Source organism: Stenella coeruleoalba (genome assembly GCF_951394435.1).
Source record: "Stenella coeruleoalba genome assembly, chromosome: 18".
Classification (NCBI taxonomy): Eukaryota; Metazoa; Chordata; class Mammalia; order Artiodactyla; family Delphinidae; genus Stenella; species Stenella coeruleoalba.
The window spans coordinates 18,780,082-18,802,599 of record NC_137164.1 but is presented as its reverse complement, the minus strand read 5'-3'; the positions used below and the strand labels follow the sequence as shown (position 1 = coordinate 18,802,599).

At 34.3% G+C, this 22,518-nt stretch overlaps 1 protein-coding gene across 4 annotated transcripts in view; it reads left to right on the top strand.

Annotated features, from left to right (window-relative positions):
- Nucleotides 1–22,518, top strand: part of RB1 (RB transcriptional corepressor 1) — a 131,803-nt gene that overhangs the window by 42,547 nt on the left and 66,738 nt on the right. For all 4 annotated transcript variants that reach the window (XM_079903443.1, XM_079903446.1, XM_079903444.1 and 1 more), the window contains exons 7-17: nucleotides 613–723; nucleotides 3,088–3,230; nucleotides 5,404–5,481; nucleotides 8,038–8,147; nucleotides 9,058–9,135; nucleotides 12,854–12,941; nucleotides 18,804–18,920; nucleotides 20,176–20,232; nucleotides 20,317–20,348; nucleotides 20,427–20,503; nucleotides 21,554–21,750. In XM_079903443.1, the coding sequence (XP_079759569.1) occupies nucleotides 613–723; nucleotides 3,088–3,230; nucleotides 5,404–5,481; nucleotides 8,038–8,147; nucleotides 9,058–9,135; nucleotides 12,854–12,941; nucleotides 18,804–18,920; nucleotides 20,176–20,232; nucleotides 20,317–20,348; nucleotides 20,427–20,503; nucleotides 21,554–21,750 (1,088 nt within the window). The remainder of the gene's footprint in view (nucleotides 1–612; nucleotides 724–3,087; nucleotides 3,231–5,403; nucleotides 5,482–8,037; nucleotides 8,148–9,057; nucleotides 9,136–12,853; nucleotides 12,942–18,803; nucleotides 18,921–20,175; nucleotides 20,233–20,316; nucleotides 20,349–20,426; nucleotides 20,504–21,553; nucleotides 21,751–22,518) is intronic.

The window sequence follows — 22,518 nt, the reverse complement described above, 5'->3', positions numbered from 1 at the left end:
TATAATAATACCTAAATGTAAAATTCTCATGATAGACTTATACTTCATTCATAATTTTTTTTAGTAAATTTATTTATTTTATTTATTTATTTTTGGCTGCATTGAGTCTTTGTTGTGTGGGCTTTCTCTAGTTGCAGCGAGCAAGGGCTACTCTTCGTTGTGGTGTGCTGGCTTCTCATTGCAGTGGCTTCTCTTGTTGTGGAGCACAGGCTCTAGGCACATGGGCTTCAGTAGTTGTGGCAGGTGGGCTCAGTAGTTGTGGCTCACGGGCTCTAGAGCACAGGCTCTGTAGTTGTGGCGCACGGGCTTAGTTGCTCCACGGCATATGGGATCTTCCCAGGCCAGGGCTTGAACCTGTGTCCCCTGCATTGGCAGGCGGATTCTTAACCATTGTGCCACCAGGAAGTCGCCATTTATAATTTTATAACTTTATATATTTTTACATGTTGCAAATCTGACTGAATTTTTGCAAAAAAGCAAAAAAAAAAGATCTTTAACATGCTTCTAGTGATTGTTGCATAAATGAGTATATGGATACAGCCATACCCACAATTTTCCCTGACTTAAAGACCTCAATCTCTACCTTAAGATGTGGACTTTCTTTGTTTTCAGGGCAAGTTTTACAAATGGAAGATGATCTGGTGATCTCATTTCAGTTAATGCTGTGTGTCCTTGACTATTTTATCAAACTCTCACCTCCCGCATTACTCAAAGAACCATACAGTAAGTATTTTAAGTAATTTATGCCCCTCCTGCTTCATCATTCAACATTTTTTTATGGACTTACACTAGATCCAAAACATGGTTCTAGAGCCAAGGGAATGATAAAAAAGAAATCAGACATGGGTTCTGCCCTTAAGTAGTATAAGATATAGAAGGAGAGATAAGTAAGCAAGTAATTAGAGTATGTGGTTGAAAATAGTCTGGGCCAAAATATAGCAAATACTATTGGAGTTGAGGAGATGAGAAAGTTTTCCCAGCTGGGAAAGACCAAGGAAGACCATAAAAAAGTGGTGGCATTTGAACTGAGTGTTGAAGGAGTAGTTAGGGTTTGAGTGTTGTGGTAAGTTGGGAGACTTACCAGTAAAGAGAAAATCAAGAGGCAAGGCATAGATATGAATGAGACTGCACAGGGAAGAGTAACGCATTCTATAGAAATGGATTAACTAAATTTTTATTATTGGAAGCTATAATGATTATGTGACTGACTTTTTTTTTTGCATATGAACTGTAATTGATCCACTTCAGTGGGTGATGAGATGGGAGGTGTATTTAAATAATAGCTATTGCTGAAATAATTAGATAGCATTAAGCAAAGACAAGTATATTCCTCTTAGAATGGAATTGCTCCCTTTGGTGGCGTGTAGAGTAGGATTTAAAATCACTTAATACACTATAGAGAAATGTAAACTTAACTAAGGTTTAGCTGATTCCTTGCTCCTAAAATGTTGACAGTATTAGTAATACTAAAAATAATAGGGGAAAGATCAAAACATGGAAGTCTCAAAGTGTTGAAGTGGCTGAAAAGCTGAAGCCTAATTAATCTTCGTGAACAATAACTTCCTGGAAAAATGAAGCAGAATTTTGAAAAGATGTTGAACATGGCTTGACAGAAAAGGCAGGTCATTTAGCAGAAACCACATGCAACACAGAGGGGAAAAAATATAAAACAATATATTTTTAAAATTTCTGAATCTTTAAAAATTTCCTTTGTATGCCTTTTCCTCACTTTTTAAAAATGTTATAACTTTAATAAGTTGATATATAACTTTAGGTTGACAGCCTTTGTTCTTTTGGATAATTCAAATGTACATTTAATTCTGTAAGTGCCATCTTAAATAGAAAGCAGGATAAGGTGTTGAATTAACTGGCTATGATAAACTTGCAGTTAGCTTTTTATTATGAAGAATTTCAGTGAGCATAAAAGAAAGTCGTATAATAAGCTTCCATGTACTTATCACCTGCCCTCAGTGCATAACTTATGGTCAACCCATAGTCCTATCTACTGCTCAGTTCTACCAGCGATATTATTTTGAAGCACACTTTTGCATACCATTTCATCCCTATAAATTTCAGTATGTATCTGTGAAAGATAAAGTCTTTTAAAAAAGCATAATGACAGTACCATTCTCACACCTAAAAATCAATTAATAGTGATTCTTTAATTCCACCAAATATCTAGTAAGTATCCATATTTTCAATTGTTTTATAAAAGTAATTTTAAAAATTTTTACATGTTGACTAAATCAGAATTTAAATAAGATCTCTACTTTGTGATTGGTTGGTATGCTTTTAAGACTTAAAAAGTTCCTCCTCCATCTATCTTTCTCTTTTTTTCTTGTAATTTATTTATTAAATAATCAGGTGGTCTTGTTCTGTTGAGTTTTCCATGGTTTAATTTGTAGTGATTGCATCCTATGGTGTAGTCTTAACATGTTCCTCTATCCTGTCAGTTTCTTGTAAGTTGTTTGTTGGGCCTAGAGGCAGTTAATACTTTTTATACTTAGTCATCTGTAATCTCTTTAATAGCTATATTCACATTCAGTTTGAATTGAAAATGCTCAAAATAATCCAGGGTATTTTTTTAAAATTACAATTTAGTGTCACATGAGTATATTTGTATGCTTAATTTTTTAAAAGCATCGTAATTTATTTGCTAAAACTTTAAAAAATTTATTTTTTATCCTGTATCTACAAATTGAATCCATAAATATATGCTTATTATTTTTTAGACTCTTTTAAGATAGAAAACATTTTTTCCCCTTGCAGACTAGTAGGATACACTTAATATTAGTTTATAAGTTGGCTATTTCCCTTGCATTTTTCATATTTGTCTGTGGGGTTTTAAATTTCTTTTTGGGCTAGTTGGGGGCAGAAGAGAATAGGGATGGTAGCAACTATGACCAGTATATAACTTACAGTAGATATTCAATAAATAAAGCTGTTAGCTTTTTAATGAAGCCTAATAATAAAAGTAGCAGAATGTTACCGAGATTATTTCTGACCTTCCGAGTTATAATTAGAATACTTCATTATTTTATACAGTGGATTGTGCAATTGTTCTTATCTAATTTACCATTTTTACAGAAACAGCTGTAATACCTATTAATGGTTCACCTCGAACACCAAGGCGAGGTCAGAACAGGAGTGCACGGATAGCAAAACAACTAGAAAATGATACAAGAATTATTGAAGTTCTCTGTAAAGAACATGAATGTAATATAGATGAGGTAATTTAACTTCATGATTTCTTTAAAATAGTTAAAGTAGATTTAGATGTAAGTTCTTCCTAACAGTATTTAATTCTTTTATGATGAGCTTGCTTTTTGTAATTAGTGCCAACTCTTTTGCAGTAGCAAAATATTTAGAAAAAGTTTAATTTTCATATTCAGTTACTTTGATTTTAAAGAGAATAGCTCCCTCACTCTGGAATCATTGAAATGTACATGATTAAAGCAATAGTTTTCAAATGTATTTGTTCTTTGATTCCTCTGTGGTTACTGATACGCCTAATGTTTTCAAGTATCCTGCTCAGAAAACCCTAGTGTTTTGATTTAGTGCTAAGTGATACCAACATTAAGTTTCTGTTTAGCCTTCTGTAGTTACTCTTTTTCTAAATATCACACCAGATGTTAATGACTGGTAGAGGATACATGAACACCCAGGAATTGCTTATCTTGTCAATAAAATCTGGAATGTTAGAATTGGAAGGAATCTTACAAGTAATGTACTTGGCCTCCTTTTACTAATGAATAAACAAGCTTCTAGAGACTGATAGCTGATTACTAACAGAGTCTATGCTTTGGACCATCTGCTACCAGTGCTTCTTTCACTATGCCATGCTCTTTCTCTCATAGACTGTTATATTGTCCAAAATTCACTACCACTAGATAGCTATGTGAAATGTTGCATCTTTGAAATTGCTCTGTCAACTCTGGGAAGGAATTGAGGGTATGATCTCAAAATCTAGTTTAAGAAGTGTTAGAATGATTTATCAAGATATCTGGGTTTTAGCACTGTGGCTTTTATTAATTTTAACAAATATATAGATATAGACATATAGCTGTATCAACTTTACACATGTAATATATTTACTTTTCTAGAATAACAAATTATCTTTGCTAATAAGCTGACAAATGTAGTTGAAATAGTTTTTTTTACTCCAGTCTGTTGCTTACTCCCTCAAGGTAATGAATAGGAATAAATGCAGTTTTCTAGTTCCTGGTTGTTAGTTCTCTGTATTTTAGAACTACTTATAAAATTGCATTTCAAAAATCAGGAATAAATCATGTTTTTCCTTTTTATTTTAAATAATGCTTCTATAATTTAGAATGTAATAACGATTTGTAAAGTGTAGGTGATTAATAGCTTTTGGGGTAATTCATATTAATTTGACATTTGATTATTTACATGTAGCATTTATAGTTATATAACTATTGGTTAGTTATATTTATGGTTATATAATTATTGGTTAGTCACACTAATTGGTTAAATAGAACTACCCACCTTATAATTATTCCAGTTCAGTGGGAATTAATTAGAAAACAATACTAATATGTATTACAGAAGCTTAATTCTTAAAGCATTTTTGTGAAGCAGAAGATAGGAACTTATTAATAGGAAGATATTAAATTATTCTACCTTAATAAATGTAGACTGCAAATTGGAAAAGGAAGTTAAATGAAGAAAAGTAAGTTGTTTAAAATTCCATAACACTTCGCCCGTGTAAAATAGTTAGGGGTATAACTCCACGTTTTCCAAGGACGGTCTTTATTATCCATGTTAAATGTAGGGTTTTTTGTGTGAAACTGCATAATGACCAAAACATTTTCACTCGGTTTTGAATAGAATTGTTGGGTATTTGTATGTGAAATTATCTTCTTATAAAAGCAGGTCATTTTCCTAAATTTATGCTGAAATAATTGACTCGATATTCCCTAAGCTAGGTATGTGTGTGAAGTGGCCCAAAAATATGCTTTGGGGAGAAATCAGAGGCAGTGTAGAGAAATTAAAAGAGTCTTGGCTTTGATGCTAGACAGATTGGGTTTCAATTCCAGCTCTGCCACTTCCTAGCTGTGTAACTTTGGTGAAGTCGCTTAATATTTTTGAGCCTCCCATGTTTTCACCATTTGTTAAATGTGGGATATTGAAGTTGGTTTCGATGGATTTTCTTCTTATAAATCCCATTTCATTAACAATTCCCCCCTGCACCTCCATTTTAGGACCTGAAATCTGCCTCACATGAATTAAAAAGTGAATAATTGAATTAATTATAAATAAGCATCACACTGGGTTGAATGTAACTCATTGATCAAAATGTCAGTTAACACTTTCATTCTATTGTTAATAGTGACAGATTTTTTTAAAAAAATTTTAATTATCATGTAACTTTATCTTTTTCAGGTGAAAAATGTTTATTTCAAAAATTTTATACCTTTTATGAATTCTCTTGGAATTGTAGCTTCTAACGGACTTCCAGAGGTAATCTGAAAGAAAACGTAATAAAAAATTAATGTGTTTCGGGACTTTAGCAAGGGAGGAATAGTTGCCTAAATTTCTTAAGATCACTTTACTGTATATTAAATGTTTTTTACTCAAGGAAAGAATCTAAGTAGAATTGTGGTGAATCAACTTTATATAGTAAGAAAAAACCCCTTTTGAACCCATTTATGCTCAAATGTATAAATAAGCAGCATTTAAAAGTTTGCACTAGAAGTTGGTTTGTACTAAAATTTTTCAAAAATCAGAATGTAGGCTTTTGAACTTCTAAATGCCATTAAATATTTAAATAGAAGTAAATATCTGTAATCAAATTTGATTCTAATTTACTTTGCTGCGCTTCTTTAAGCATAGGAGCCATGATTTGTGCCATCAACATTATTAGCATTACTGTACTTGGAGCAACTCTTTTGAGGCTTTTTTTTTTTGGCCACAGCGCGTGGCTTGCAGGATCTTAGTTCCTCCACCAGGATGGAGCCCAGGCCCCGGCAGTGAAAGCCAAGTCCTAACCACTGCACTGCCATGGAATTCACTCTTTGGAGTATTTTGAAAAAGCTGCTTAATTGGATGTAGCTTTGGTTGAAATGACTGTGATTATACGGTAGAAATGTTTTACCTTAGTGGTGTGCCATCCATCCATCTGTTGCTTTTCACATTTTTCCTCATATGTCTTGCTCTTCAGTGAGAACAGAACAACTGAGAACTTTGTGTGGTAATGTGTGGAGAAAAGAATGCTTAAATAAATGATGAAGAACAAGTACTCAGTGAGGAAGCAGCGTTTCAAACACACCTATTATCAGTCACCAAGACCAAAAGACATGAAATCAGAGAGCTAGATTGCTGATTTTATGGCCTGAGTTGGTAGCTAGTCCTCCTTGAATTAACTAACTTACTCATTCAGCAGTTATTTAGTGAGTGCTTAATATATGCCAGGCATTGTGCTGGATATCATCAATGCAGAGATTTAACTCACAGTCATTGTCATTAAGGTGCTAGTGGAAGAGACGGGCATAGAAGTAGAACATTAACAGGAGTCTACAAAAGTCTAATAGATGTGTACACAGGGTGTTGTGATATCTCAGAGGAGGACTCCCTAATCCAAAGTGGGCCAGATAGGTTTTGCGGAAAATTCTTTGGCGGTGATGTGGTTTCTGAGCTGAGTAAGATTTTTGAGAAGTGGCATTTCCAGGGGTTGGAAATTATAGATTTAAAGGCACAGTGATATGTGATAGTATGGTCTGTTCTGTAGAGTGAGTGGTAAGACATGGTACTAAAGAAACAAGAAGGGGCCAAAAGTTGTATTTCTGAGTTCTATTACCAACTTATATACCAAAAAATATGCTGTTTACAACTCTAAAGAATCTTGGACATTCATAATTTTTTTTCCCTCTGAAAGGATTACAGGGTTATTATTAGAAAATTCAAGATAAACTTTACATTATATAGCACTAATAGCTGCCAGTCAATAAATGATTGATAATTAATACCTAACTGACATAGGGCAGGAATGACGATTAAGCCTTAATCAAACATGAATGGCTGATCGGCCTAAAAAACTTATGCAAACAAACAAAAAGTTTACATTTAACTGGATTTTTTCCTACCACTCCTTTTAGAATGCAATTTTAACTCTCTCAGGTTGGAAACACTCTGGCTTTAAAAGTCACAGGAGGGCTTCCCTGGTGGCGCAGTGGTTGAGAGTCCACCTGCCGATGCAGGGGACACGGGTTCGTGCCCCGGTCCGGGAAGATCCCAGATGCTGCGGAGCAGCTGGGTCCGTGAGCCATGGCCGCTGAGCCTGCACGTCCGGAGCCTGTGCTCTGCAACGGGAGAGGCCCCAACAGTGAGAGGCCCGTGTACCACACACACACACACACACACAAAAGTCACAGGAGAAGGCTGCTAAATGGTTTTCTACTGGGCACTGGTTTTTATATTATGATTAGAATATTATGAATCAGAACTGATAAAAGAATTATAGTTTGTAGCATTTGGAAAAGTGCTAAGATTGGAAATAAATTGTGCAAGTATGTTAATTGGGCTAATTAATTGAGCTTATACTCTTGCCCAAGATACGTAACTGAAGGGAGTCAGAGTGAACCAAAGGATTTAGAAAAGATAGGAAGAATACATAATAAAGGTCTGTTACAGTGTTTGAAAAATTATTTTATATTGATAAGTGTAGTAGAAGATTAAAAGTGAGTGATGTATAGGATGGAGGATCTCTGCAATTAAGTGGTTATAATAATGTCTTTTCATCTTACAGTTCCATTTCAGTACTGTTCTGTAGCATTGGTGATCCTTGTCTAGATAAAATGTGAGATATGTGCATAAAATAGGTTTAAAATTGAGTTGAAAAAAATCTGCAATTTTCTTTACTTCACTTTTAGATATGCCTTATTTATATTCCATGTGAAGTCTGTATAGTGTAAAATTAAGTGTATATTTTTATGAAGATTCTTTAATTAAATCTGTATTTCTGTGTACTGAGAAGTAATGACATGAAAAGGATAATCATCAATATTTTTTGCCTTTGAGGTGGAAAGTCTCTCTAAACAATATGAAGAAATTTACCTTAAAAACAAAGATATAGATGCAAGATTATTTCTGGATCATGATAAAACTCTTCAGGCTGATCCAACAGACAGGTATTATACATGATATATTATTATTTGTTGATATGCTGGTTCATTTTTTAAAAAGTTAGTATAAAATTGTATTCTCTTGAATTGTCATATAGAATCCTAAAGTAGGAATGGTTGACGGTAACTACAGGCACCTGTGAGATATTGTGTTTTCCGTTCCAGGCCATTGCAATAAAGCAAATCACGCAAACTTTTTGGTTTCCGAGTGCATGTAAAAGTTATGTTTACAATGTACTATAGTCTGTTAAGTGTGCAATAGCATTATATCCAAAAAACAGTGTGCGTACCTTAATTTAGAAATACCTTATTTCTAAAAAATGATAACCATCATATGACAATGCAGAGTTTACCAACCTTCAATATGTAATAAAACACAGTATCTGTGAAGCACAGTAAAGCAAAGTGCAATAAAATGAGATACGCCCGTAAAAAATTTTTGAATGATTGTAAGTGTGGTTAATTTTAAGTCTTCAGCATGAAATCTTTTAATATTAACTAAAAAAATATGTATATATATAAAATTTGGAAGTTAAACACAAATAAAATGTTTCAGGTTTTAAGTCAAAGTAAGTTTTTGGAAGGCGTAATGTTTGAAAAACTTGAGTTTTATTTTTTGCATCTAACATTCTAGAGAAAACAAACATCTAACTTTCACTTTCAAAAAAATTCTTAGTGATTGGTACACCATTTGTTGTAAACCTAGTGGAAAGAAACCCAACTTAAAAATTATGATAAAAAAAAATTTTATTTATTTAAGCAGCTTCTGGATCATCTATTTCCTATCACTTCTATTATTTACTTAACCATTTTGTATGATGTTACGAGTCAACAGAAGGTACTTTACTGCTTTTTTGACTCATAAATCACAAATTGTAAGTTTTCAGTCTGAATGACTTTGTTTATCACTATTTAGTTTTGAAATGCAGAGAACACCACGAAAAAGTAACCCTGATGAAGAGGTAAATGTGATTCTTCCACAGACTCCAGTTCGGTATGAATTTTCTTACTTTTGATTTTCATTATAATTATTTATTCAGTACTTTATAGTGCTTTGGGTTTATTCATTTGTTTCATTATATATTTGTATATACATGCAGCAAATATATATTGAGTGCTCTTTGTATGCCAGACATGTTACTAGTTGCTGAGGATATGATTATTAGACGTAGTTCTGTCTGTCCTTAAGGTATATAACCCAGAATGAGAATGTGTTCCATTTCAGTATATAAAAAAGAGAAAAAAAAGTATCACCATTTGCTCTGTATATAACCTAGAAAGATTGGAGCCATTTTTTAGTGTCCTTTTCCTCACTTGCTTCCCACATCTAATCTGTTTTCAAGTCTTGCTGAGTCTGCCTCCTAAGTATTTGAGTTCATCTACTGTTCCCCATTCCTACTCTTCCCACCCTTGTCCAAGATATCTCTCTCCTTCTCTTGGAATTTCTGCAGTAGCCTACTAACTGATCTTGCTGTTTCTACTCTCATGACTATTCCTCTCTCCCTATCACCAAATATATTTTCCAGAGAGCCCCCAGAATAATATTCTAGAAATGTAAATCAGATCATGCTTTTTTTTTGGCTGCAATGCGTGGCTTGCAGGATCTTAGTTCCTCCACCAGGATGGAGCCCAGGCCCTGGCAGTGAAAGCCAGGTCCTAACCACTGCACTGCCATGGAATTCACTCTTTGGAGTATTTTGAAAAAGCTACTTAATTGGATGTAGCTTTGGTTGAAATGACTGTGATTATATGGTAGAAATGTTTTACCTTAGTGGTGTGCCATCCATCCATCTGTTGCTTTTCACATTTTTCCTCATATGTCTTGCTCTTCAGTGAGAACAGAACAACTGAGAACTTTGTGTGGTAATGTGTGGAGAAAAGAATGCTTAAATAAATGATGAAGAACAAGTACTCAGTGAGGAAGCAGCATTTCAGACACACCTAGTATCAGTCACCAAGACCAAAAGACATGAAATCAGAGAGCTAGATTGCTGTTAAGTTTGTGATTGCTTCCTACTGCAATTGAAATACAGTGCAAATCCCTTAACAGTGCCTACAAGACCTTATATGATCTAGCTTCTGTTACCTCTCCAACCTCATCTTGTTTTCCTGCTCATTATGTACTAGCCAGTTTTCTGAACTCTCCAAAATCTTCTTTTGTACTCAGTGACCTTCATATTTGCTTTTGTTTCTTCTGTTTTGTTTTTGTTTGTTTTTTTTGCGGTACACGGGCCTCTCACTGTTGTGGCCTCTTCCGTCGCGGAGCACAGGCTCTGGACGCGCAGGCTCAGTGGCCATGGCTCACGGGCCCAGCTGCTCCGTGGCATGTGGGATCTTCCCGGACCGGGGCATGAACCCGTGTCCCCTGCATCGGCAGGCGGACTCTCAACCACTGCGCCACCAGGGAAGCCCCACTTTTGTTTCTTCTGGAAACTCTTCCTTCTTTTCTATGAATTGCCAACTACTACCCTTCTTTTAGGTTCAGCACAAATACTACTTTTTTGAGGACTTACTTCTCTCTGAAGTATTTTCCTTTATTATTCTTTCTCACAGCATCCTGTTCTATTCCTTCAAAGTATGTATCACAATTTGTAATTATAAATTCATCTGTGTGTTTGCTTGTTTTTGTCAATACCCACAATAGTCTTTAAGTCCATACCACATGGACCATGACTTTCTTGTTCACCATTTAATCATTAGGAGCTAGGAGAATACTTGGTCCATAGTAAAACAATCAGTAATCTTTTCCAATGACTACATAGATACATAAAAATACATTTTTGTTTAAATATGGTAAGAGACATAGGACAAGTTAATGAGATGGCACAGAAGGGACTTTATGAAGTGATATTTGAACTGAATTTTGAAACATGTAAGTTTGTGTCACAGGAGACTGACAGCATGTGCAAAGGCATGGAAGTATGAAACAACATGATGCATCTGGGGAACTATAAGCAGCTCTGTATTGATGGACTAAATGGGAAGATGAAATGGCAGGAGAGGAGGGTGGGTATTAGATCATGAAAGGCCTTATATTCCATACTCAGAAGTTTGGGCTTTAACTTGTGCAGGATATGGCCTGTTGCTATACCTGGGTGTTAAGCAGGGCTAGGATAAAATCAGACTTGATTTGTGAAAGTTTACATGGTAGTAGTTTGTGAAAAGATGGACTGAGGAGGGCGTGGTGAGAAATAGAGAGACCTGTCAGTCTGTCACAGTGGTTAGGCAAATTAGGATAACCTGAGGAGTTTTTTTTTGTTTTTCAAAGTACATATGCCTAGACCCTGCTGCCATAGACATAGTCAGAATCTCAAAATGCTCTATTGCAGTAGTCCAGTTGAGAGATGCTGAAGATATGAACCAAGAGGTAGGCAGTTGGAGTGAAAGAGCAAGAACAGGTTTGATAAATAGTTGATGAATTCATATTTAGAATATTATTCTTAAGGCATTTATGGGATATGAAGAAGATAATGTAGTAAGTAGTAGGATATAACGATCTTATAGATTTGGGAATCATCAGGGAGAGTTAAATCAGAAAAACAGGGTCGGGGGGGTGGTGTGATGAATTGGGAGATTGGGATTGACATGTATACACATACACTGATGTGTATAAAATGGGTGACTAATAAGAACCTGCAGTATAAAAAAATAAATAAAATTCAAAAAAAACCAAACAGAATGAGGTTGCCTGAAATGAGGGTGCATAATAGCAATAACGGTTGGCTAAAGGCCGAACCCTAAAGAATGCTAGCATTTAAGGATGAGATAGAAGTTAGATTAAAGAGAATGAGAGGTGTGATTGGGGAGGCCAGAGAGTGAAGCCAAAGAAGCCAAGGGAGGAAGGGAGTTTCAGAAGAGAGCAAGTGTTTAAGAGTGTCAAATACCTCAAGAAAATCAAGTATCAGAACAAATAAAAAAGATATTTTGGTTTTAGCAGTTGGTCACTTATGGCTTTAGTCATTGTGGCTTAAGTAGATTAGTACATGTACACGTCACAGAAGCAATATATTTAAAAGTTGGCTATAAACATTCTACAGTTTTTTGCATCATTAAACAGTGCCTACAGAGTAGCAATGAACTGCTACTCCAAAATTGGAACATTAATATTTACCATATACCATACACAGACACGTGTGTGCGCGCACACACACACACACACACACACACACAATTATATAATTAAAGAGATCTCAAAGAGATTGACCTACTTTTATGTTTTAGTGATGATGACTTCTAAAATTATGTATCTTTTCATCTTGAAGGTCTCTGTAAAGGACAGTCACTTGGTTCTCTACTTGAGTTACTAAATATCTTACTGTCTTTATTTGAAAATTTTTAATATTTATTTGTAATAATGTTTTCTTAAAATATTACCATTTTGATGCCAGTTTATGTTTTATCCTTAAAATAATGTCATTACTTTTTCATCAATTGTTTTGTTGATATTTAGTTCTATTAGTAAATAAGCATATCAGTTCTTTAATTATAAACTTACTGATGATCGACATATGCTTTCTTAAAGATTTAAGTCAAATGTAATTCCTCATAAACAGCAGTACACTAAGGCTTTTATAAAGTCTTATTTCAGAGAACTTCTTAAAGATAAACAGGAGACAATGAGATTGAAGATATGTGTAACTTATGAAATAGATACTTATCATTTTTTCTTTTTATTCCTTCATTGCTTAACACTTCTTCCTATTTTTTTCTAGGACTGTCATGAATACTATCCAGCAATTAATGATGATCTTAAATTCAGCAAGTGATCAACCGTCAGAAAATCTGATTTCCTATTTTAATGTAAGCCATATATGAAACATTATTTATTATGATATTTTGGCAAATAAATTTGAAATTAGAAGTTAAAATACTGAGTGTTTTTTTAAACACCCATTTCCCAACCAACATGTAGTTGTCTATTATCTCATTTCTTGCTTTTTTTTTTTTAATTTTTTTTTTTGGCTGTGTTGGGTCCTTGTTGCTGCACGCGGGCTTTCCTCTGGTTGTGGCGAGCGGGGGCTACTCTTTGTTGTGGTGCGTGGGCTTCTCATTGCAGTGGCTTCTCTTGTTGCAGAGCACGGGCTCTAGGCGTGCGGGCTTCAGTAGTTGTAGCACGCGGGCTCAGTAGTCGTGGCTCGTGGGCTCTAGAGCGCAGGTTCAGTAGTTGTGGCACACGGGCTTCGTTGCTCCGTGGCGTGTGGGATCTTCCCAGACCAGGGCTTGAACCCGTGTCCCCTGCCTTGGCAGGCGGATTCTTAACCACTGCACCACCAGGGAAGCCCTCTTGCTTTTCTTAACTCTCCAAATTAGATATTATTAGTAGTATCATTTTATTTAGTGTTGTTTTTAGATTTTCTCATATTTACTTTTTGTGTTGCTCACCATTCTTTTTTATAACTTAGACCTCACTTTCATAATTATTTTCTTCTTTCTTCAGATACATCTTCTAATCATTCCTTTAGTGGGGGTTAGTTTGGGATGAACTTACAAGCTTTTTGTTTTGTTTTTTGTCTTAAAATATCTTTACTCTTGGACTTCCTTGGTGGTCCAGTGATAAAGACTCTACTCTCCCAATGCGGGGGCCCGGGTTCGATCCCTGATCAGGGAACTAAGATCTCACATGCCACAACTAAGACCTGGCAAAGCCAAATAAATAAATTACATACATATATACATACATAAATATTTTTTTAAAATATCTTCACTCTTATTTTTTGTAAGGTAGTTTACCTGGATCTTCAATTCTAGGCTGACCTTTACTTTCTCTTAGTAGTTTGAAGGTATTACTTCACTATTTCCTGGCTCTCATTGCTACTAAGATGTTTTCTGTCAGTCCATCTGTTGTTCCTTTATAGTTTATCTTTTCTCTCTGGCTCTTTTAAGATATTTTCTTTGAATGTGACATTAGACAGGATTTAACATTTGCCATATCTCTACGGTCTTTTTTATTTAGCCCACTTTCATTTACATTTCTTGAGTGGCCCTGTGTGCATTGCAGTTGGCAACTCCTGATGGACCCTGAGTTTGATATCTGAAGGACCCCTGCTAGCCTCCCTCCCCTCAAAAAAGGGAGAGAGGAAGAGAGAGAATGAAAACTAGTGTCTATATTCCTTGTTTGCTCTTTTACTCCTTTAAAATCAAGTGAGGCTTGGGAGCCACTGAAATGCTCATCTGTGGCAGTTGGATGAGGCTAGGAGACTTACTAAAATTTGGCTTATCCGGTAAGTGCTTTGTGTGGTTAACGTTCCATTTAATATCATAAGCTGCCTGTGGTTTTGTCATATTCTTTGTTGTCTTGTTTATATTTCCACCCCCCCAAGAATTAACAGAGTATTCTCTGTCATCATATTCATAATTGTGTTGGCTCAAAACTGATTTTGTTTGTCTAGTTGGCATAAAGTTGCTTTTATTTGTGGGTTATCTGTAGCACAAGAATATTTCCCAAACATAGCTACCCAGTTACTTAGAACTTTTAGAAGGGATAATGGTAGAAGTAAAAAGAATGATAATCTCTCTCTTCTTAAATATTGTTTTCAATATTTCCTCCAACATTTGGAGTATGTAGGAAGTCTTTTTTATTTTAAACTACTTCAGTTGGGTAGAAAATTCTGCCTCAAAGACATTTTCCAGAGCTCAGTTTAAAGCTTAACATTAAATGAAGCGCAACAGTTTAACTGCAGAGTTTTATGTACACTACAAATGGCCTATCTCAGAGTGGGCATATCTTGAAGACCATTAAGTTTTTCTTTGAATTTGCTTCTTTATTAGTTCAGGTGTCTTCATTTAAAAAATTAATGGCATCTTTTCTTTTGTGTGTAAGTAAAATCTTAGAAGCTATAGACATTTTTTTCTTCCAGTTTTATTGAGATATGCTTGATGTACAGCTCTGTATAAGTTTAAGGTATACAGCATAATGGGTTGACCTACATACATCATGAAATTAGCATCACAATAAGTTGAGTGAACATCCATTATCTCATTTGGATACAAAGTAAAAGAAATAGAAAAAAAATTTTTTTCCTTGTGAAGAGAACCCTCAGGATTTACTCCCAACAAGTTTCATGTATAACATACAGCAGTGTTAATTATATTAATCATGTTGTACATTACATCCCTAGTACTTATTTACCTTATAAATGGAAGTTTGTACCTTTTGACTGCCTTCATTCAGTTCCCCCTTCCCCTACCCACCCCCCGCCTCTAGTAACTACAAATTTGATCTTTTTTCTATGAGTTTGTTTCTTTTTGAAGTATAATTGACCTACAACACTGCGTTAGTTTCTGGTGCACAGTATAGTGATTCGATATTTCTGTACATCTCAAAATGATCACCACGGTAAGTCTAGTTACCATTTGTCTCTGTACAGAGATATTATATAATTATTGACTGTATTCCCTACACTGTACATTTCATACCTGTGACTCATTTATTTTGTAACTAGAAGTTGGTACCCCTTAATCTCCCTCATCTGTTTCTCTCTTTCCCCACATCCCTCGCTTCTGGCAACCATCTGTTTGTTCTCTATCTCTATGACTCTGTTTCTATTTTGTTGTGTTTGTTCATTTGTTTTTTTTTTTAGATTTCACATATAAGTGAAATCATACAGTATTTGCTTTCTTTGTCTGATCTACTTCACTTAGCATAATACTCTCTAGGTCCATTCTTGTTGTCACAAATGGCAAAATTTGTTTTTTCTTTATGGCCAAATAATATTCCATTGTATATATATACCACATCTTTATTATTCATCTATCAATGGGCACCTAGGTTGTTTCTATTCTTGGCTATTGTAAATAATGCTACAATGAACATAGGGGTGCATATCTTTTCAGATTAAGTGTTTTCATTTTCTTCAGATAAATACCCAAAAGTGGAATTGCTGGATTGTATGGTAGTTCTGGTTTTAACTTTTTGATGAGCCTCCAAACTGTTTTCCACAGTGGCTGCACCAATTTACATTCCCACCAACAGCGCATGAGGGTTCCCTTTTCTCCATAACCTCGCCAACACTTGTTATTTGTTCTCTTTTTGATAATAGCCGTTAGACAGACGTGAGGTGATATCTCATAATGGTTTTGATTTGCATTTCTCTGATGATTAGTGATGTTGAGCATCTCATGTGACTGCTAGCCATCTGTATGTCTTCTTTGGAAAGATGTGTATTCATTTCTTGTGCCCATTTTTTTAATCAGCTAGTTTGCTTTTTGGTGTTGAGTTGTATGCGTTCTTTGTATGTTTGGATATTAACCCTTTATCAGATATATCATTTGCAAATATCTTCTCCCATCCAGCAGGTGGCCTTTTCTTTTTGTTGATAGTTTCCTTCATTGTGCAGAAACATTTTGGTTTGAAATAGTCCCACTTGTTTATTTTGCTTTTGCTGCCTTTTCTTCCAGAGTCAATTCCAAAATACCATCTCCAAGACTAATGACAAGGAGCTTACCACCCATGTTTTCTTCTAAGAGTTTCATGGTTTCAGGTCTTATGTTCAAGTCTTTAATCCATTTTGAGTTAATTTTCGTGTGTGGTGAAAGACAGTGGTATAATTTCATTTTTTTGAAACTGGCTTTCCAGTTTTACCAACACATTTATTGAAGAGACTGTCCTTTTCTTACTGTATATTCTTGGCTCTTTTGTGGTAAATTAATTGATCATATGCATGGGTTTATTTTTGGACTCTCTATTCTGTTCCATTGATCTCTGTTTTTTTGTTTTTGTTTTTGTTTGCGGTACACGGGCCTCTCACTGTTGTGGCCTCTCCCGTTGTGGAGCACAGGCTCTGGATGCGCAGGCTCAGCTGCCATGGCTCACGGGCCCAGCCGCTCCGTGGCACGTGGGATCCTCCCGGACTGGGGCATGAACCCGCGTCCCCTGCATCAGCAGGCGGACTCTCAACCACTGTGCCACCAGGGAAGCCCTGATCTCTGTTTTTATATCAATAACAAACTGTTTTGATTACTGTAGCTTTATAATATAGTTTGATGCCTCCAGCTTTGTTCTTCTTTCTCAGGATTGCTTTGGCTATTTGGGGTCTTTTGTGGTTCTGCACAATTTTGAATTGTTTGTTCTATTTCTGTGTAAATACCTTGGAATTTTGACAAGAAGTTTATTGAATTTGTATATTGCTTTGGGTAGTATGGGCATTTTAACAATATTAATTCTTCCACTCCATGAGCATGCAGTAGCTTTGCATTTACGTGTGTCTTTTAACGTTTCTTTCATTAGGGTCTTAAGTTTTCATTGTACAGATCTTTCACCTTCTTGGTTAAATTTATTCTGGATACAACTGTACATGTGATTGTTTTCTTAATTTCTCTTTCTGAAAGTGTGTTATTAGTGTATAGAAATACAACTGATTTCTCTATGTTGATTTTGTATCCTACAACTTTACTGATTTTTTTTATTAGTTCTAACAGGTTTTTTGTGGAGTCTTTAAGGTTTTCTATATATAATATCATGTCATCTGAAAATAATGACAGTTTTACCTCCTTTCCAATTTGGATGCCTTTTATTTCTTTTTCTTGCCTAACTGCTCTAAGACTTCCAATACTATGGAATAAAAGTGGCAAGAGTGGGCATCCATGTGTTGTTCTTGACCTTAGAGGAAAAGCTTTCAGCTTTTCACTGTTGAGTATAATGTTAGCTGTGGGCTTGTCATGTATGGCCTTTATTATGTTGAGGTACATTCCCTCCATACTCACTTTGTTAAGAGTTTTTATCATAAATTGATGTTGAATTTTGTCCAATGCTTTTTCTGCATCTGTTGAGATGATCACATAATTTTAATCTTTTATTTTGTTAATATGGCATATCATTGATTGATTTGCAGATATGGAACCATCACTGGGATAAATCCCACTTGATCATGGTATAAGATCCTTTCAAGAATATTAATGTATTCTTGAATTGGGTTTGCTGATATTTTGTTAAGGATTTTTGCATTTGTATTCAGGAGGGATATTGGCCTATAATTTACTTTCCTTGTGGTGTCCTTGTTTTGTTATCAGGACAGTGCTGGCCTCATAAAATGAGTTTGGGAGTGTTTCCTCATCTTCTGTTTTTTTGGAATAGTTTGAGAAGGATTTGCAGTAATTCTTCTTTGAATGTTTGATAGAATTCACCAGTGAAACCATCTGGTTCTGGACTTCTATTTATTGGGAGGTTTTTGGTTACCTATTCTTTCTTCTTACTAGTAATTAGTCTTTTCAGATTTTCTATTCCTTATGATTCAACCTTAGAAGGTTGTATGTTTCTAGGAATTTATCCATTTGTTCAAGGTTGTCTAGTTTGTTGGCATTCAGTTGTTCATAGTAGTCTCTTATGATCATTTGTATTCCTGTGGTATCAATTGTAATATCTGTGAGGCCGTTTTTGATGGATAATGGAAAGGGCTAACAAATCTGTTCTTCCCTAACTTGCCAGCAGGAAATTTAGATAATAGTTTTTTAGTTGTACTCTAGTATTTTTGGTCACTATTATCCCAGAATGGAATCCTTTATGTTCCTCATATTTTCAGTAGTTGTATTTACCTAGTTTATTGTGGAAGTGTTTCCACAGTATAAACAATTGAGAGTGATAAGTCATGTAGCATAGAACAGAAAATGTTAATTCTCTGATTAAACAGTATCCTCAATGTTAATTCGTGTTTTTCCTTCTTAAAGAATTGCACAGTGAATCCAAAGGAAAGTATCCTGAAAAGAGTGAAGGATATTGGGTACATCTTTAAAGAGAAATTTGCTAAAGCTGTGGGACAGGGATGTATGGAAATTGGATCACAGGTAACTTGAGTTCATTTTGATTAGTGCCACTATATAGTAAATAATTTCAAATGCAACATCTGTCCCAGTTGTATAAATGCTGTAATAGTATCTGTCCAATAGTATAAAATATTGGAAGATACCATATCCCAGCTGCTTGTGTATGCTGCTGTTTATGGAAAGCTTTATGGGACAGCTCCTCTCACTCCATTACAGAAACCAAAAGTAAACATGCAGAAAATTTTAGAAGAATTGTAGAAAATTTAAAAAATACAGTAAGAAAAAAATCAAAATCTTGCTAACATTAAGTTTTTGGTGTATATTCTTTAACTTTTACATATATGAATATTCATGTGTACATATACTTATACAAATGGAATCATATTATACATGCCATTTATCAGTGATGTTATTTTTACTATTACTATTATTATTTCAGAAAATCTAAAACTTATATATGGTAAGCCAGTGGGCTCTGGATCAGAGCCCTGGGTTTATATCTGGTTCTATCATATATGAGCTGTCATCTAACTTCTCTGAGATTCAGGTTTCTATATTTGCTCTGCTTTTCTCTGTGGCATTAATGAGGTAATATATAAAATATATTTGAAAACTGTAATCTACTATACACATTTATTTCGGTGTAGTAAGGTTATATTTTGATTCCGTCTGTGTTTTAAACCATTATATTTAAAAGTTCTTTTTGGTTATATATGAAATTTGTACTCATAATTTGGAATGAAGGATTTTGGTGTGTGTTTGTCTGTGTGTGTGTGTGTTTATCTAAAATTTGACTGTTCTTTGGACTAATGAAAACTAGTTGTTTGATAACTTTTTGCTTATAAGATCAGGTAGGTCTGATTTTTGCCTTTGACCAATTTTATGGAAAGAGACTATTATCTTAATCCTGGAGAGCTATCTTGAAAATATGTGTTCTAGGTCACAAGAAGTATTACATTAGTATGTAAAATGGTTAAAATAGTACCAGGTACGTAATATATTCTTAGTACACATATATCTGTTGAATGATGTAGACTGAAGTGGAATGATAGAAAACCAACTACTGGACCCCTCCTCTTGAAAATTTATCAGGAATGTTAAAACCATCATTTTATACTTAAATCTTGAGTTGTAGACAAGCAAACTTTTGTGATCTCTTGGTAGCCATATTCCTAAGAAGGGTCAGGAATGTGTCTCAAGAGAAAACTTTTAAAAAATCAGTAATTGTTATGGTTTTCTAAAATAGTGGGATCTAATTTTTTTTCTTTCTTTGTAGCGATACAAACTTGGAGTCCGATTGTATTACCGAGTAATGGAATCCATGCTTAAATCAGTAAGTTTAAAAGAATATAATAGAAAAAAAATTTAATGCTGACACAAAGAAGGCTTCAGTTAATTTTTTTTTAATCTGTTTTAGGAAGAAGAACGATTATCCATTCAAAATTTTAGGTAAATTTTTGTTTTAGTAAAACAATTTCTTCTTTTTTTAAAAGTAAATGTTACAAAATCATTCTTTTTTTCCTTTAGCAAACTTCTGAATGACAACATCTTTCATATGTCTTTGTTGGCATGCGCTCTTGAGGTTGTAATGGCTACATATAGCAGTAAGTTAAATTTTAGTAAATAAACATTTTAGTTCAATTTAAAGTTAAAAAAAACTTACCTAATGTGTGGTATGGGTTTTTGTGGTGGGCGGAATGGAGAAGTTAAGGAGTTAAGGAGAAGAAATGCATATTTTAGATCAGTATATACTGAAGAATGTAATTGGTCACCGTAATGTGGTCACCATAAAGTGGTTTATTAACCTGAATTATTTCATGTCATCTTGGGAATAGTTTCACTAGACTCCTATTCTGGACTATCCTGAATCCAGGAAGTGTACCTATTGAAACCCCTTCAAAGACTTATGAGACTGTAAAATGCCTGAGGAGTACTACTGAGCAGATTCCACTGATATGGAAGCACTGCTACATATATATTCTGTGGTTATGAAACGAAAGGTTGGAGCTAGAATCCACCAGATAAACAGAACAGAGGTCATCAATAGTGGTTTTTTTTTTAAATATAATTTTAAACACGTATTATTTTGCAAATAATGTTGCAAATGTCCAAAAAAAGTTTTGTTTGCAAAAAACAACAGAAGAAAATTTATCTAAGGATACAAATATATAATAAAAGAGGAACTTAAATTAGTAAACAAATATGGACAACTGTGAATCCTCATTTATAACCAAGAAATGCATAATTAAAACATATTTACTAACCAATCAAATTGTCAAAATCTTAAAGAATCACTTCCTCTCTTAATCGAGGATTAATGAGACAGTTAAAATGGATATGCTAATGCATTGCTGGTTAGATGTTAAACGTGTCCCGGATACAAGTTTAGGGTGTTTAAACCTTTGAAAATTTGATATAAGCTGTGAGCCTTCTATCCAGGAAAGACATATATATGCACATACACTCAAACTTTGGAAGCCTATTTCCTAGGAGTCTGTGGACCCCAGAATAAAAAATTATGTTCTAAATAAAAATTTTTGTTTAGCCTTTCTACTGTGTTTTAATTTTTTGTTTGATAAAACCTTCAAACCAAAAAATATGTCATTCAAGGCTTAACATTTCATACCTAAGTTACGTTTTTCTTTCATTTTTAGGAAGTACATCTCAGAATCTGGATACTGGAACAGATTTGTCCTTCCCTTGGATTCTGAATGTACTTAATTTAAAAGCTTTTGATTTTTACAAAGTGATTGAAAGTTTTATCAAAGCAGAAGCCAACTTGACCAGAGAAATGATTAAACATTTAGAACGATGTGAACATCGAATCATGGAATCCCTTGCATGGCTCTCAGTAAGTAACTAGCTAAAATAGTTAAAGATATTCATATGCATATGGATAACAGTTATCTGTTAGTGAGAGGTATTTGTTAACATTTACCTCAAGAACAAATATGAATTTTTTTTTTTTTTTACAAATATGAAATTTAATGAATAATGTTGTTTCAGTGTATAGCCCAAGAAACAAGTGGAATATTAGAATGGAGTTTTCTTTGAGCTCCCCAGACTGTCTGATACAGGGATTTATTTATGAATAGCTTTTCTTAAAGCTTGGCACTTCAAAACAAAGCAGAATTCTTTAAAGTATTTGGGAACTTTATTTAAAATAGAGGTGTCATGTATGAAAATTTAAATGTCTGCTCTTAAAATTTCAACAAAATGATGAAAAAAATTGAGATTATGCTATTGATATGATTTAAAAATACAGATTTTTAGTTCATTTTTATCTCATTTTTTTGTCCCATTGTTAAAGGTAATCCAAAAATCTACACAATTATAGTTATTGTTTATAGCATTATAAGGGCACAAAGCATATTCTCTAGGTAGTCTATTTATAGCATATAACCTATTGATAAGGCTTTATTTTAGTAAAGATGACATTTCCTATGTAGTAATAGTAAAATATTTATATGGAGTTCTTCTGTTATGCTCTTTAAATCTTCATAGTTGGGTAATACTTTGTTAAGCATCAGGTTTTTAGATTAATATAGAGTTGGTTTCTTCTGAAATTGTTGCATATGCTAAGCATATATCTTTTCATTTTTATCAGTATATAGAAATG